The sequence below is a fragment of the Anopheles marshallii genome, chromosome 3 (genome assembly GCF_943734725.1).
Source record: "Anopheles marshallii chromosome 3, idAnoMarsDA_429_01, whole genome shotgun sequence".
In the NCBI taxonomy this organism is placed as follows: domain Eukaryota; kingdom Metazoa; phylum Arthropoda; class Insecta; order Diptera; family Culicidae; genus Anopheles; species Anopheles marshallii.
In genome coordinates, this window is record NC_071327.1 from 40498032 (window position 1) to 40513092 (window position 15061).

The window sequence follows — 15061 nt, forward strand, 5'->3', positions numbered from 1 at the left end:
TCAGGATGCAACCTGACAGTTAGCTACATGGTGTAGCTGTTTTCTTTGCAAACACTGTAGACAAAAATGTCAAACTCTTAACCTAAAATATACACACGTGCTTCTGCACTTCCCGATAGGAAAGTCGTCCGTGTCGCCTCAAGCTTCTATTACACCCGAAAAACTATTTCAATTAGTTCCGTACATTATTTGATGTGTCATACTCACAGAGTGAATGAAGGGTTACATTGCTTTTGCTTCAACGGGAATGCATACTATGTTCGATTGCTACTTGTGATTGCTAATACTGCACTGCTAAAGCTAAGTTGCTACGTTAAAATCCATCTCAGCATCCCAGTTCTCCTGACCACAGGGCTACATAGGTGATTTCCTTTCATCTATAGTGGGTGGGTGTAATCAGAGGTTATTGGTTGCTCTACACGTGGCTAGGAGTTGGTAGTAAAAAATGTGAATGGTATACTGCAGTAGGTGACATTTGCCTTGCAGACCATTGTGTTTACATTACTGTCCAACGGAAGCAATATCACATTTAATGACTCCATGATTTTGAAGTACGGTAATGTATAGCTGCTCAATATGTGCATGATCAGCAGTGGGTTCGTCGGGTTCTCCAGACGAACCGTGGAATGTAGATTTAGGAATGATGAAGGCAGATCGCTTCGCGAAGGACTGGGCACGATCCGTACCGAGTAATGGTCGCTCAGGTGTGAACCCGATTTGGTAGTGGTACAGTATGGCATGTACCCGTTTCGGATCGGTCGGTTCGGCAAGCCCCAATTCCAATGCAGTTTCGTGTAGCTTTCCATCGAATTGCACGTCTGCTAGCTTAATTGTAGGAGAAAGATTTCGGTAGGAAAAAGGGCCCAGGTCTAGATGGTTTTCCGTTTCCAGTGAAGCGAGATACTTGTCGATCTGAAACTGTTCCAGTTCAGGATTTTCGACGCGGCTGCATTTAACGATCCAATCCGATTCGATAACGCTGCCGTGCAGCTCTAGCGACGAAGGTACAACCGTACCGATTGGTTTTAGCTTGGCCAGTAACGATTGATAAAGGCAAAAGTGCTCGCTGTTTATCTGTCCGAAAACATCCACCGGTTGCAGAATGATCAGATCGAGCGTATAGTCGTTCAGCAAAAAAATCTCCTGGAGTGAGTTGACTAGCATGATGCTACCCATTGGAATGTCGTTTTGATTTGCAACGAACTCAATCAAATCTTCCGCCTGATCGAGACAGAACAGCATTCGCGCTTTGCCCTCTTTCAAAAGCTTCAAGCCAGCGTATGGAAAGAGCGACAGATCAAGCACCTTTTCCATATCGTCGAGCGCTTCGGTAGCCTCCGTTAAGCTGTTGTAGTACTCATTATCGTTGAGAAACTCTAGAACGTGTTCGTGCACATTGGTCTGATTTTCTACCGAGTTGAAATTGTGGGCAATTGAGAGTGCACCATCTTTGCAGGACATCGTCAGCTTCAACCGTTGATCCTTCGCAACAGGAAGGCGCTGGTTTAATCGAAAGATCGCCTGATTCCAGCACGTGCTAGTGGTTGGATCCGTACTGATGGCTTGGTTCTCATCCAGCTGCAGGTCGAACCATACGACAAAACCATCCAGCAGTAGACCATCGTCCAGACAGGTCAGTTCCACTTCGCCCACTTTCGTACCATCCTGATAGTGCACCAAACTGTCAAGATCGTTAAAATCCACCACCATCGAGACGACGGTATCGGTCACAAACTCAAAATCATCGTTTGCCTGAATACGTCCAATATCCTCCGCATCGTAACACTTTGTACCTTCCTTCGAAAGCAAACAATTGCTGGGCAATGAGAAATCCTCTATGAAAGCTTCGTTGATTAAAATATTGCTTGCTGTTAAGGCGCGCGATTGATATCCGGATGCGTACAGCGTGACCTTGGCCGGAATGATTTTCCCCTCCGGTAGCAGCAAGTGCCGTTTGGCGTGAATTAACGTTTCCAGAATTCCCTCACCGAACGCACCAGAATCCAGCGTTTCGGTCACTATGAGCGAGAATCGTTCACCGATTTTTAAGTCCTGCGAATAGCTCTGAAACAGACAGATCCGATCGCTAAGCCCATTAGCACCGAATACGTCCCGTGCGATTTGCACCATAATTTCCGACCCATCGCAAGCTGCTGCCTTGCGGATGCCATCGCATTGTAATGCGTACATCGAAAGCAAACCAGTGCCGGTACCGATGTCCAGAACTTCGTTGTATCCTTCGGCGATCTGACTTTCGATCGCGGCTCGAAACGCTGCATTGCGCACAACGTCGTTCAGCATACGGAAGTGCCATCGTTCCACGAGTTCGCACTTGGTGTTCTGTAGATTTTGGTAGGCTTTCAGGTATCGGGAGTCCTGCAACAGCACACGTTCGAAGCAGATGGAAGCCTCCAACGAGCGGCCATATCTGAAAGGTAAGATGCAGTAGAGATAACATAAAGGAATACTGTCAAGTGTAGCTAATTTAGCTCATCTTATCCTGATTTCTTTCCTGTTTATTTATTTTTTCTCAGCTATGTTTTTTTTTCGTTCCAGTTTAATAGCTCATCTCAACGTTGACGGTTTTTTTTTCGAAGGTGCACTGTTTTATTTGCTTTTCATCTCATTTATCGTACTTTAACGTCGCTTATCTTATAATCGAGTAATCATATTTTTTATATTGTTAGGGATCGCTGCTTACGTCTTATATAAAACTATCTACGGAACTGAACTGAATGTAACTGAATGTATTGAATTGTATTCATATGCCGAAAGAAAAAAGAATTTGGCATCATAACCCATCATAATTTGTTACATAATCACAGTATTAAAAACTTTAGAGAAAGTAACATATTCCAAATTGCTTCTCGAGATAGATTTTTTCCATAACGTAAGGGCAGTTTTTACTGCCGTTTCGTTTAATAATAAGGCTGGTACGCTGAACGAAACAAATGGTTCGAATGATTCATCCCCGTGTCGCTTAAATCTTGCTTGAAATAAGGCTAGAGGTACCTCCGATAAACAGTTCTCCTGTGTAGCTGCTGTCTCATACCAATATATTATGGGATAGCCAATGAATAAACCGTATGCACTCGTACGGCAAACATTGTCACCAAGTGGCCACTGCACGATTTGTGTTGTGCTTTGGGAACCATGATTAATAGTTGCGAGCTGAGATTGTAACAAATCGACCAAATCATTATGCAAAGTAATGACACGCTCGTCCGCCGTGCGTGGTATGGAGTGTCCTGCAGACACATCGATAAAGACGCGCCGTGATGTTTGTTGACCCGCGACATACCATCGATTCACATCGCACACACCAAAGTCCGCCCCCAATTCCTGTCCTATCTGCACAATTGCTAACGAGTTTTGTAACAAATTGGCTCCCTTCAACGAATCAAGCAATTGCCTAACATCGTCCATCGAGAGGTACCCAACGTCCCACAAGAATCCTAGCTTAAATCCTTTATCGATCGTATACAACTGGACGGCTATTTCTTTGATCTTTCGTTTCGCCCTTATTTTTGCAGCAAGGCAACGGGACAGGTAGCGATAAATGTCCTTCATTAGATAGCTTAGTCGTGAGTGTGCCCTGGCAATGGAAGACCCACTCTTGACCTCACTTAGTGCGTATTGGGCGCGTTTACTATGCCATGCTACTACAGCAGGACGCACAATGGCTATGGGGTGGGTGGGTTGTATTTGCGCCTACCTTTGCAACCGCACACCCGTCTCGTTCAGCAGCTCCGGATGTTCGGGGAAGTATTCCAATCCTTGCTCGATGATTTCAAACACTTGTTCGATTTTGCCTTCCTGCTCCAGCTGCTCCGCGTACTTGGTCACGATGAACAGAAACAGTTCCCGCAACGGATCCTCCTCTTCGGCCGCCGGCGATGGAGGCGACCGCTGGTCGAGAACTTTCGTGGCACTGGCAAAAGCCTTCTTAAATTTGCCCTGTGCAATGAAATCGTACACAACTTTCAATTCACCGATTTCTTCATCACTGCTCATCTTTTTATTACGAAACCCGGACGTCCTGAGCTGCGGTCCGTATTTTTTTGTTGGGAATTTTCGATGTGTCGATGGGGCCCACGCTTTGCAGCGAACAATACTGCGTTTTTGCTGCTTAGACTCTTGATGACGACGCAGTGATTTATGTGTAGCCTGTGCCCTGCCACCAATTACGGTCTGCAAATGCTGTTGCTACTGGTTCACAGTCACAAGCCTACTTTTTCCCATCACTTCCGCTCGGAAGAGAGAGAATAGTTTGTAAACAGAAAGCTGTGCGCCGGCGTCAACAACTGTCAAAAATCCATCTCCTCAAGGTCAGCCTCGTTGTTTTCATAATACAACAGCGAAACGAAAAAATTAGTCCGTCATCATCGAGAGTCCGTCGAGAGTGATAAGAGCTTTGGGCTGCAGATTCGATAAAATAAATGTCCATTCCCATATGTTTCTTAACAACGTTGCAAAATAAATGGGCCCAGCGCTGAAGTGACAGTAGAACAGTGTGCAAATATGGTTCATTTGAATTCAATGGATGCGTAGAACTCACGCTTACAGGGTTTCAGTGATTACGCGGCCTTAAATTACTCACGCAAAACGGTGGATTGATAACAGTGTGTACACGATGCGTTTCACTACGGTTGCCTTCGCTTTGATCGTGTTTATTGTGGTGTTTTCGATATTCGTTGCGAACCTTGCCAATTTGATTGGCATCGACAAGCAACTGAGTAACCGGCTTGATGCCGCATCGAACGATGGACATCAGCGGCAACCCAAACAGCTGAAGTTGGATGATCAGCACAACCATTTGATGTGGTTTTTGCAGGTGAATTCATACAGGGGAATCTTGCACATCAGAAACGAAATTGTTCTTTTTTTTTCTAGGTATCTGATATACATATCAGTATGTATCTGGATCCGGCCCGAGTCCCGCAGCTGGTAGAGTTTTGCAATCGCACTGTCGACATTATAGCACCATCAGTCGTGCTGGCATCCGGTGATCTTACCGATGCGAAAACGTCCAACTTTCTCGGTTCCCAGCAGCACGAACAGGAATGGCGCTGGTATCACGAAGTGCTGCGCGACACAAATGTGCTGAACAAAACGGTATGGTTAGACATCCGGGGCAACCATGACAATTTCAATGTGCCCGCCTTGCAGACACGTCAGGATCTATTCACAAACTATTCGGCACAAGGCAAATATCATACCCGATCGTACATGCATCAGCTTATGGCTGGAGGCGAACGGTATACGTTCATTGCGGTAGATGCCTGTTTGGATCCAGGTCCTAAGCGGCCCTTCAACTTCGTTGGAATGCTGTCGCGTAATGAAACGCAACATCTGATAAATCTTGCCGAGCGATCCCGTGAACTCGACACGAATTACACCATCTGGTTCGGACACTATCCTACTTCGTGCATTCTTACACCGGGATTAGGTACTGGTGGAATCCGTAATCTGATCGGTCGATACCGGGAAGCCTACGCGTATCTTTCAGGACATTTTCATACCCTTGGGGGAGCTGTACCGCGCATGTATACCCTGCAAGATGAAGGCTTTCTTGAGCTGGAGCTTGGCGATTGGATGCGCAACCGGCGCTATCGCTTAGCAGCGTTCGATCACGGTCACTTCTCGTTTGTCGACATCCAGCATAACCAGTGGCCGGTGGTACTGGTGACAAATCCGAAGGATGCGTTGTTTAACATTCCAGGAAAGGAAGATCTTCGATCGATAATGGATTCTACGCATATACGCATGCTTATCTTTTCGCCAGCCAAGGTGGTAGAATGTCAGGCAAAAATAGACGGTGGTAGTTGGCAAGACTGTAAACGAGCCAGCCACCAACTGTTCGTAGTACCCTGGGAACCGAGTCGCTACAAGCGTGGACTTCATAAGCTACTGATCTACGTGCTAGACGCAGACGGGAGAAGCCGTGTGGTGGAGCAACAGTTTACCCTGGATGGGTCGCGGTTGAAGTTCGATTTCCTCGCGAAACTAGTGCTGATGTACGATACGAACAAGCTGTTCCAGACGTTCTTCAGTGTGGCGTTGATCATTTATCTGGTACCCCTGTGTGTGTTTCGGATATGGCATACACTCGTCAGAAGTATGTTCGAAATATTGAAACAGTTGTTCAACAGGAGTTTATATTCTTCTTTTTCTCCCTAATTTTTTAGAAGGTACTTTGTCAAGGCCCCGTCTCCGTACCGTATGCTGTGGAGGATGGATACGAAAAATGTGGATTTTATCGACCGTGGATCGCCTAATGTTCCCCATTGTGGGGTACTGTCTGTACCTAACCTGCGGACCATGGTCCATAGGAGAAGTCATCGATGGTCACGTGGGAGTGGTATTTGTGTGGGGTATTTTTGTGAATAATGCTTTTCTTCCCGGAACACTTACATATCTGTACGGGTTCTTTCAATTGATGCTCTGTCAACTACCGTTGACCATCATATTTGCCAACAACGTTGTACAGCGGTAAGGGCGAAAAAAAAACCTTGCTAAAAGCATCTAACACTGTTCAATCTTTAATTTTTTCCAGCTTTTATCGACGATCGGGAGAGAAGAACTATGGCTGGATGATGGCGCTGTGGAAAAATTCTGCATTTATTCTAATTATGACCGTAGAAGTATTGCTGGCGGCAATATTTTGGAACTCGTACGGATTGCTCGCGTTCATCATCACACCACTTCGGGCCTGGTCGATATTATTAAATTTGATTCTGTGGTACCAATCGCGTTACATTCCGGAAAAATGTCTACGATCCGCCTCAGCTGTTTGGTCGTCTTCTGAACCAAAACTTTCTTCCTTAGCTCATTAATCCTGTCGGTAGGGGACTGACGTCGTACAGTAATCCTCTCGCGTGTGAAAAGTAATTTCCTTACCGTGGGTATTATTGTTAGTTGTGGTTTTCCATCTACTCCCAATATTCCACGACTTCACGTTGCCTTCTCTAGTCTAAAGCTGTATTCAGCTGGAATCACATTTGTGCTACATGTCGTTTGGACGAACTTAAATCAACCAAATCGTATATGAACGGCCCAAACTGATTAGCGGTAGTTGCGGTCACAATTTTTCACCCCTTCGCACCTCTAGTCATTATCATTGTCAAACACAATCAATTTAGCGCACAGGGAGAACACATTGTACGATGAACACGGTTCTTGTATCTACTACAAATCGTTACTTAACTCGTAATACTGAGTTTGCCTGAGGAATGGAAATCAAAATCGTTTAGAATATAATTATTGCAACAACCACCGTCACATTACCAAAAAGAAAAGAAAGGCTATAGAATGAGATTAACAATATATTGCAAATTTTTATAAGCAATATTCAATATTTTGCTGTAGATTGTGTACAAGATGTTAGCAAGGTGTATAGGAATTCTAGTGAAATATGTTTGATATGTACTGCTAGAGTACCATGATGTATCTGTAGAAAAGTATTAATTCGCGATTGGTGTTTTCGTCTGGTGTACTAACTAACATTTTTGTAAATAGCGGCGTTTTTGTTACAAATATACTGTACAACTGTTGTGAAAGACTAATCACTTAATCACTTTTCTACCTATTCAAGTTTAGCTTAGTCGTGTTCTACTGCAGTTGTTCTTGAAATAGCTCACGATCTAGCTCCGTCGTCTATCCGGTCCACCTTAGTTCCACATGCTACATTAGCTGTGGTTCCTCCATCGCTCTTCCATACATGCGGGGCACGAAAAAACTTCTAAGCTATTCCTCTAAACCAGGGGTCTCCAAACTATCTCGAGCGCAACATCTGTGTAAATTACCCGTAATATAATGTGTTAGTTAAACCCCCACGCTATCGTAGTTTCAACCAATGCGGCCCGCGAGCTGAAAGGTTTGGAGACCCCTGCTCTAAAGCATGACTGAGATGTTCCTCAACATTAGACGGAAAACCTATTTGGAACTGGGACTATATAAATGTTGAGTTGGAACACGTTTTTGAGGGGGTACCTTAGGCTTTGATTTGATCGGTATATTAAAGTAATGTTGCTGTATTTACTGACTTTTGATTGCAGATCGGTGAATGCTTCGTTGATCAATTTCATCAAACCTCATATAACCTTTATTTTGTTTCCTTAATCGCCTTGATTCCGGTACTCAAGTGGACGTGATTGATACAAACTTTTGGCCAGACTAGTTTTAAACGCGCTTGTCACAGATTTCATGAAATTAAATTAACCAAATCAGAATTCTCTCCTGATATCGCTCCAAGATCAATTATTATCTTTCAAATCGCAAATGCAGATTCAAGAAAAAATTCTGTGACATCAGCCTGTTTTCCGTGTTTCTCTGGTGTGCCCCAAGGCCAGTGCTTATGTAAGATCTTTTGCTTACCTGTTGTTCTTTTGTGCTTTTGCTTACCTGTTGTTCTATTTATCAGTGATGTCTGCTCTATCGTTTGTAATGATGATCATTTATTCTTTGCTGGTGATCCAGCAAAAACCTAATATGCGTGTTTCCTCCATATGCAAGAACACTCCGACTAATCCTTGCTTCAACAATTCATTAACTGTCTATCTTTCTACTGCACCTCAAATTTTCTTCATCATTGAATTGATAAATGAATGAACGTATTGTGTAATAGCCGTTCATCCTGGCTATCATTTGCTATCTCGAAATCAACGAGATATTTTTTCAGGTGGCAGATAGGAGCCGGGCAATAGCTAGTAACTCCTTAGTAATGACTCCACCATCTTCTAAAAAACCTGCCCCATCATGAAGAATTGGCAAGCAGTAAATTCTTCGTTTTCGAAAGTTTTTGTAAATTGATAAAAAGAGATAACCATGCCATTGCTTCTATACAGTGTACGAAATAAAGCGAACGGTTAAAACAGAAAAAAACACTTTGCTATTGCACACACTTCGTGGCAGCAAACAATTTGTGCTTAAATAAATAGCTTTTTCACCTAAATCTGCTCCGTCTTCCAACTTAGATATAATTTTATTGCTCGTCTGCCTAAGCAGCTGTCTCCGTTCCAATTTACGATGATTATACGCATGGCAACATGACGCAACGTTCCTACCCACCATTGAAGCAGCCTAGATCATAGTGCCACCACCAGTTCTGCCTTGTTCCATCCCAGCAGCTCCGCACTGTATGCGAAGCTTACGTGCATTTATGATGCATTTATCAGCCTCTGCGCAACAAAACACATTATCCAACAGCATCCAGCTGACTAATTCTAATAATGTGCTGATTGATGATGCGGTTACTCTCAACGTCGCGCGAGATGTACAATGCGCTAAGCATGGGGCATAAATTGCAGCGTGCAAAACTGCATTCTACCGCTAGTGGTGCAGTTGATAGTGGATGGTGGATTAGGTTTGTGCTATACAGAGACGCTTTTTTGGTGGATCTCAAAGTGTTCGAAATGATCGTCACATTTAGAACAATAGTGCTGTTAGCTGGATTAACGGTGATTTTAGCTGCAGGTAAGAAGCATCTCATCATGCATTGGTTAACTGTTGTAGAATGATGCATTCAAACAGTTCGTTCTTCGTAATGTATTCTTTTGTTTCGTAGAGCACCCAAAACCGTTCCTATGTGTGGATCAAATGGAAATAAACAGTACGGAAGGAGCATTAAAAAATGCGCTCTTCTGTGGGACCAGCTACAACCCACGCTACCGGCCAGTAAAATATCAACAAGATCGTCTCGCCATGTACATCGGTGCTGAAGTGATCAATGTTGAAAAAGTATGTAGTGCCAGTTTTTTTGCGTTTAAGCTAGCATGTTCCAAAAGGTGGACGATTCATTTTATTGAACTCGTCAAATTCAGGTTCGCAATGACGATTCGAAGCTGGAGATAACTCTAGAGCTGCTGATGGTATGTTGAAATTCTTAATTAACCGCTTAACCACTTGAGGGCATGATGTTGTAGAAAGTATTTTGCAGCAATGGTACGACGCGTTCCTGCACTGGAACAAACGAAGCAGTGGTAATATAGAAACTATTAACGTCTCCGAACAGGATCTTTGGACTCCTACATTTGGGGCTAAATCGTTTCAAAAGTATGCTACCCTGGACTGGTGTCAAACGAAGTAAAATTGTTTCTATCTGTTAACGTTAATTGGTATCGTTTCAGGTCGCCCCGCGTTCAAAGCACTAAACAGTGCTCTCGTGTGAAATGTCATCTTAGCTACGATGGGGAAGTTATCTATACGGTTCTGTGCACCTTCACCGTCGACTGCTACACAGAGCCGAGATACTGGGCTTTCGATACGAAGATTTGCACGTTGCGTATTTATTCCGTCGAGTACGATACCAATCAATTATCGCTGTTCCACTTCCAGCGACGCCTGTCGTACCCGAGCTATTCGCTTCTGCCGTTCAAAATTACCTCGTTCCAGATGGCCACCGTGAATAGCACGATGAGCCCAGAGTTTCGCATGGATATTGTCATCGAGAGATTGATCGGTTCACATCTGGTAGTGTTTCTCGTGTTTATCGTCAGTAAGTGTGACATGTAGTTTTTTCTGCATCTATCCGTTTTACTAATTGCATATATGTAACTCTTTCTTCCACAATAGTGCTCTGCCTGTTGAATTTGTTCAGTCTGTGGTTCAACATAAACTCTAGCGCACGCACGATCGCAGTGGTTCTGGGCACGATGATGCAAAGCCTCTTCCTGGTCATTCTCTACTGGTACGGAACTGTGAAAATGAAACCAGTCATCTCTCTGGCATATCTATTGTTCGGGTCGTTTTCTTTCGGAGCCATTGTATGCGGATGGACATATTTTGTTCGACGTCAGATCAGCAGCAGGAGGCGATTTACCCACTGTCCACGAACTGTAGCGCAGATGATTGGATTTTTGAGGAAAAATCGCCCACTCGCCTCATATATGTCTATCGGGTATCTGAACGGAGGCAGCAAGATTGAAAAATTGTCCAACGAATGGGACGATACCCAAGCGGACCAGCATACACAAACTTCGGTCGCCTCGCAACGACATCACGATGATGATATGACTTCTAACGGGAATGAGGATTGTGAGGTAAAGTGGCAGGAAGTAGTGCAGCCACTTGATCGTATCCTTTTCTGCGCCATGCTCACTGCCTACCTTTTGATGTTCATCGTGTACATTTGTTAGTGTAGTGTTCTGCACGGATGTTAGATACCTTCTCTATAGCTCTTCGTGACCAAGAGCATGTTCAAGAGCAAAAGGCTACCAATAAATAATACTAGAAGTTGAAAATGTTACATCAGTACAAATAGTCTGTTGTTGTAAGTCGAAAATGACATGGGTCGGTCCTGACGTGTGGGAGCGACACATCTATCGAATACACCGGCGGTTTGATAACTACAGTGGAACGCCAATTACTCGCATAACACGGAAAATAGGCACATTTACATTTTGTGATAAATATTAGTGTGTAATGTATGATGGGTAGTGAGCTTTCTTAAGTGTATAATTTGTTTTTACTTATTTTTTGAACTAATTGACGTTGTATTGAAATTGGATAACCAGGTACCCGTACAATCGGCGTTCCATTGTATGTTCAACAATTCAAAGAAAAATACAAATTTAACGAACGTAAGTACAATAAAACACATTTTAAACATTTTACCACGTTTACCAGTTTAATGGTTGCTATGTGTCCAACAGAAACAAAACATTACTCAAACCTGTGCGAAGAATAGACACAAAATGGACATGTGTGGATTACTATTGTCTCTTGGCAGTTAGTCCACGGTTGTTCGTTTACTTTTCTGCTCTACTCTTTTTGCCACTTTTCTAGTCATGTAGGGAACCAATGCCTGATTGTTTTCTTGTGACGTAGCAAACGAATGAACAAACTATGGTTAGTATTGTATAAATTTCACTACGCTAGGAGGGAATACGATTGTTGTTTCTGATAATTACTTACAATTTATCACTACACCTACTAAACCGCTGCTAAACAAATGAACACTACCACTATGTTGCTATAGTTCTGGAAATAACCTTACGAATATGGATACGAAAGGAGGGATTTCTGCACACTGCATATACCAAGTGTTCTGGTAATTCAGTACTCGTAAAACACAACTCATGGTTTCAATCGAAATGAGATGTAGAAACTATTTCCATAGGTTTACATATATCATGCTAGTAATTCGTGTACAAAAACCTTTCTAATGTTCCAATCGTTTGCTGTTATCCCGTGGAACAATATTCTGCATTACGAGTGTGTTTTGTTTCATAATTTAATCTACAGTGAGTAGAATGAAAACGATAAACTACTGCTAATCTTTGCTCTGCATTGCAGTACAATTTACTCAGTTGTGGACTACCATTTTCGGATTATGTGTTGCTTCTACAGCTTACATTTTGATGTATCTTTCATTCTACACCGATTATGTAACAAAATTAGCTGATACTGAAACAACACTATCACATATACCGGAAACTGGCAGTATGTGTTCTTTAAATTGTATAATCGATTTAACCGCGATTTAACAAAACATTACCTATCCTGCCTTTTGAATAGCAATGAAATTAACATTCAATTAATTATTTAACGAAATCAAAACACACAATGCTTGAGATTTACTTAGCAGTTCGTTGTGTGCTCAAGATAACTCATAAACGTGTTACATGATTTCAAAATTCATTGTATAATTACAATATAAAAGGAGAAAACACACTCACACACACATACACAATACATGAGATATCCAAATGTGTTTTGCTTTCATTTGTTTTCAATGCTGGAATATCTCTAAATAATTGTTCTACCTTTATCGTGTGATGTCGATTTGATATCAAATGTACTAGGTAAGTACAAAAAATGCCATTCGCGTCGTTCCACCTTCGTATAGTTAATTATTACACTCTTTCGAGCCATCTGCCTAACATCATCATTTCAAAAAAGGGACGGTGATTAATTATTATTCATTTCGTAGTTCATACTGTTACTTCGTATCGCATTATTCCGTAGTAATCTTCTTGTGCTAATTTTAATGCTGTTCATTTGAGTAGCTACGAAATATCGGTCTGACGACAATTATTCCTGTCCTTAGTTGCTATTGCACAATACTTTGAACATTAACCTTTTTTATTCGATTTTGTTTCTCCGTGTTTAGTGTGTTAGTTTTTTTTCTTCTTTAGAACGGCCAGGATTTAACGTGTTAGTCATATTGACCCATTTCTCTTTTGCAACACTTGGACATTCCAAATATTTTTCTTAAACATTACTTTAAGAACGATAAGAGCTGTTGCTTTCTTGTTCAATTTGCACGCTTCGAAATATTTGTTGTCCTTTGCTTTCCACTATGTTACAATAAATATATGGCTCGGTAGACTTTTACATTGTTATGTTTAATCAAATATTTGCCTTAAACCCAATTCTACGGGATTTCTACGGACACCATATGCTAATGCGATGTTCTTTCTGCCGGTACAATTCGTGGCATTCGTGTGTGTTTGTGCTGTTCGTTTCCTCCAAGATCAGATTCAACAACACACACAACAAACAGCTACATTAAATTTGCATGTAGTTTTGCTGTTATGATATCTTTATTATTCACATAACCTGTTCTTCTCAAAAATATTGGCAAATGGATTGATTAGAGGATATAACGTTCTAATAATTAATTTTGGACGATTAGAAGATTTCTTTCTATGAGGACACACACTCGTAGAATTACATCGACGAGTGCGTCTAGTGGTGACTAATTCGTTTCTGTGTTTTTTATCATTAATTTTGACACCTGTTTTCCTAAGTTTTTCACTATTTCACTTTGCTCTATCAATGTGTGTGAGAATATGTTGCATATTGTAACTGACAAAAATCACAATTTCGAAAACCTAACCTGCACTGTGTTGGACAGATAGTTACTAGTTGCTGTATCAATGAAGAACGGACACTTAGCAAATAATTTCCGTGCTTCTAGTGTGAGAGATGCCTAATTGTTAACATACTACCGCGATTATAGTGCATTAGACAATCGATTTTTAAACGAATGACTGTTACTTTAACAATCCAGGGAAGACCTAATAGAATATAAAACTGAAGCGCGATGCTATCCACCGAACAGGATCAATTTCCTACTGCTAGGATTTTCTACCAACAACCCTTTCGATAAACTTTGCAAATTTAGTGTTCAAGAAAAAACGGTCGTCCTCTAAAAGTACCGTACCATTGCTATCTTCATATGTAAAATGCAGTAAAAGCAATGGTCTCAAATAATCTTGAAGGATTGAAATCAATTTTACACACCATACCAGTGCATCCCGCAAGTTTGGCAAATTCACTTTACCACACATGCTGCTCACTTTCCTTGCTTACCTTTATGGCAGCATCGGTGAGTAAATACGTGATAAAATACTACGATGCGTATTGGCTCAGCATCAGGAACGAGTGGGAAATTGTCGTAAAAATGTTGGTCCAGATTTCGTCATGTGCTTTACAATGTCACCAATACAACCGTTGAACAAAAGGTCCCTTTCGTTAAATTGTGTCACATGAGTGCATCGTTAAGGATAAGAATTTCTCCGTTAGTTGGATAATCGCACCATCGTCTCTTTGCAGTTAAAGTATTCCGTAACAATTATGTTACAGTATCGGTCTGGTGTTTGCTGCAGAATTAATAAATAACATCTATCTATAACTTCTGAAATAAATTGCACTGTGGCTACACATGCTATTGTGCTGCTATAGTCATCCAATATTTATCCATACCACAACCACCAACACCGTTCAACATAAGGTTGCCGAACCGTGCGATTAGCATTTTCTAATATTCAATAGTTTATATAATCGAAACGAAACGTGTACCTTCATCAGTTTGCGCCAACTCTTAATCAGTCATCTCTCGGTTTTCCTCACTTAAACCAGTCGGCCATACGTTCGGGCTTGTCGTTAATTTCAATGATTTTTCAAACACTATTGCAGCTGCCACACTCGGTGCGAATAAATATATCTTAAAGCGCGCTCGTTTGTGTCCTTCGGACAATTACACAGGTTTACCGGACAATCTGTGAGCTGCCTGTCTCCGAAACACACCTACACACACCCACACACACGAACCACC

General features: G+C 42.0%; 3 protein-coding genes across 3 annotated transcripts; 2 read left to right on the top strand and 1 right to left on the bottom strand.

Moving 5' to 3' along the window:
* Window positions 1-501: 501 nt before the first annotated feature.
* On the bottom strand, window positions 502-4014 carry LOC128711841 (protein arginine N-methyltransferase 9-like). Its single transcript, XM_053806727.1, has 2 exons — window positions 3716-4014; window positions 502-2428 (listed from the first exon to the last, which is right to left on the bottom strand). The coding sequence occupies exons 1-2, from the start codon at window positions 4012-4014 to the stop codon at window positions 502-504; spliced, it is 2226 nt and encodes a 741-aa protein (XP_053662702.1).
* Window positions 3212-11135, top strand: LOC128711843 (5-hydroxytryptamine receptor 3B-like). The gene is made up of 7 exons (XM_053806729.1): window positions 3212-3233; window positions 9439-9474; window positions 9566-9738; window positions 9822-9869; window positions 9938-10053; window positions 10128-10495; window positions 10573-11135. The coding sequence occupies exons 1-7, from the start codon at window positions 3212-3214 to the stop codon at window positions 11133-11135; spliced, it is 1326 nt and encodes a 441-aa protein (XP_053662704.1).
* On the top strand, window positions 4634-6836 carry LOC128711842 (transmembrane protein 62-like). The gene is made up of 4 exons (XM_053806728.1): window positions 4634-4834; window positions 4894-6118; window positions 6189-6492; window positions 6557-6836. Exons 1-4 carry the CDS (start codon window positions 4634-4636, stop codon window positions 6834-6836), a joined length of 2010 nt encoding a protein of 669 aa, XP_053662703.1.
* Window positions 11136-15061: the final 3926 nt, after the last annotated feature.

Coding starts and splice junctions, on each gene's coding strand:
- LOC128711843 (XM_053806729.1), top strand. CDS start 3,212: ATGACACGCTCGTCCGCCGTGC. Junction 3,234..9,438: donor GACACGCTCGTCCGCCGTGC/GTGGTATGGAGT, acceptor TTAGAACAATAG/TGCTGTTAGCTGGATTAACG. Junction 9,739..9,821: donor AAGTGATCAATGTTGAAAAA/GTATGTAGTGCC, acceptor CGTCAAATTCAG/GTTCGCAATGACGATTCGAA.
- LOC128711841 (XM_053806727.1), bottom strand. CDS start 4,014: ATGAGCAGTGATGAAGAAATCGGTGAATTGAAAGTTGTGTACGATTTC. Junction 2,429..3,715: donor ACGGGTGTGCGGTTGCAAAG/GTAGGCGCAAAT, acceptor CTTACCTTTCAG/ATATGGCCGCTCGTTGGAGG.
- LOC128711842 (XM_053806728.1), top strand. CDS start 4,634: ATGCGTTTCACTACGGTTGCCTTCGCTTTGATCGTGTTTATTGTGGTG. Junction 6,119..6,188: donor ATGGCATACACTCGTCAGAA/GTATGTTCGAAA, acceptor CTAATTTTTTAG/AAGGTACTTTGTCAAGGCCC. Junction 6,493..6,556: donor GCCAACAACGTTGTACAGCG/GTAAGGGCGAAA, acceptor AATTTTTTCCAG/CTTTTATCGACGATCGGGAG.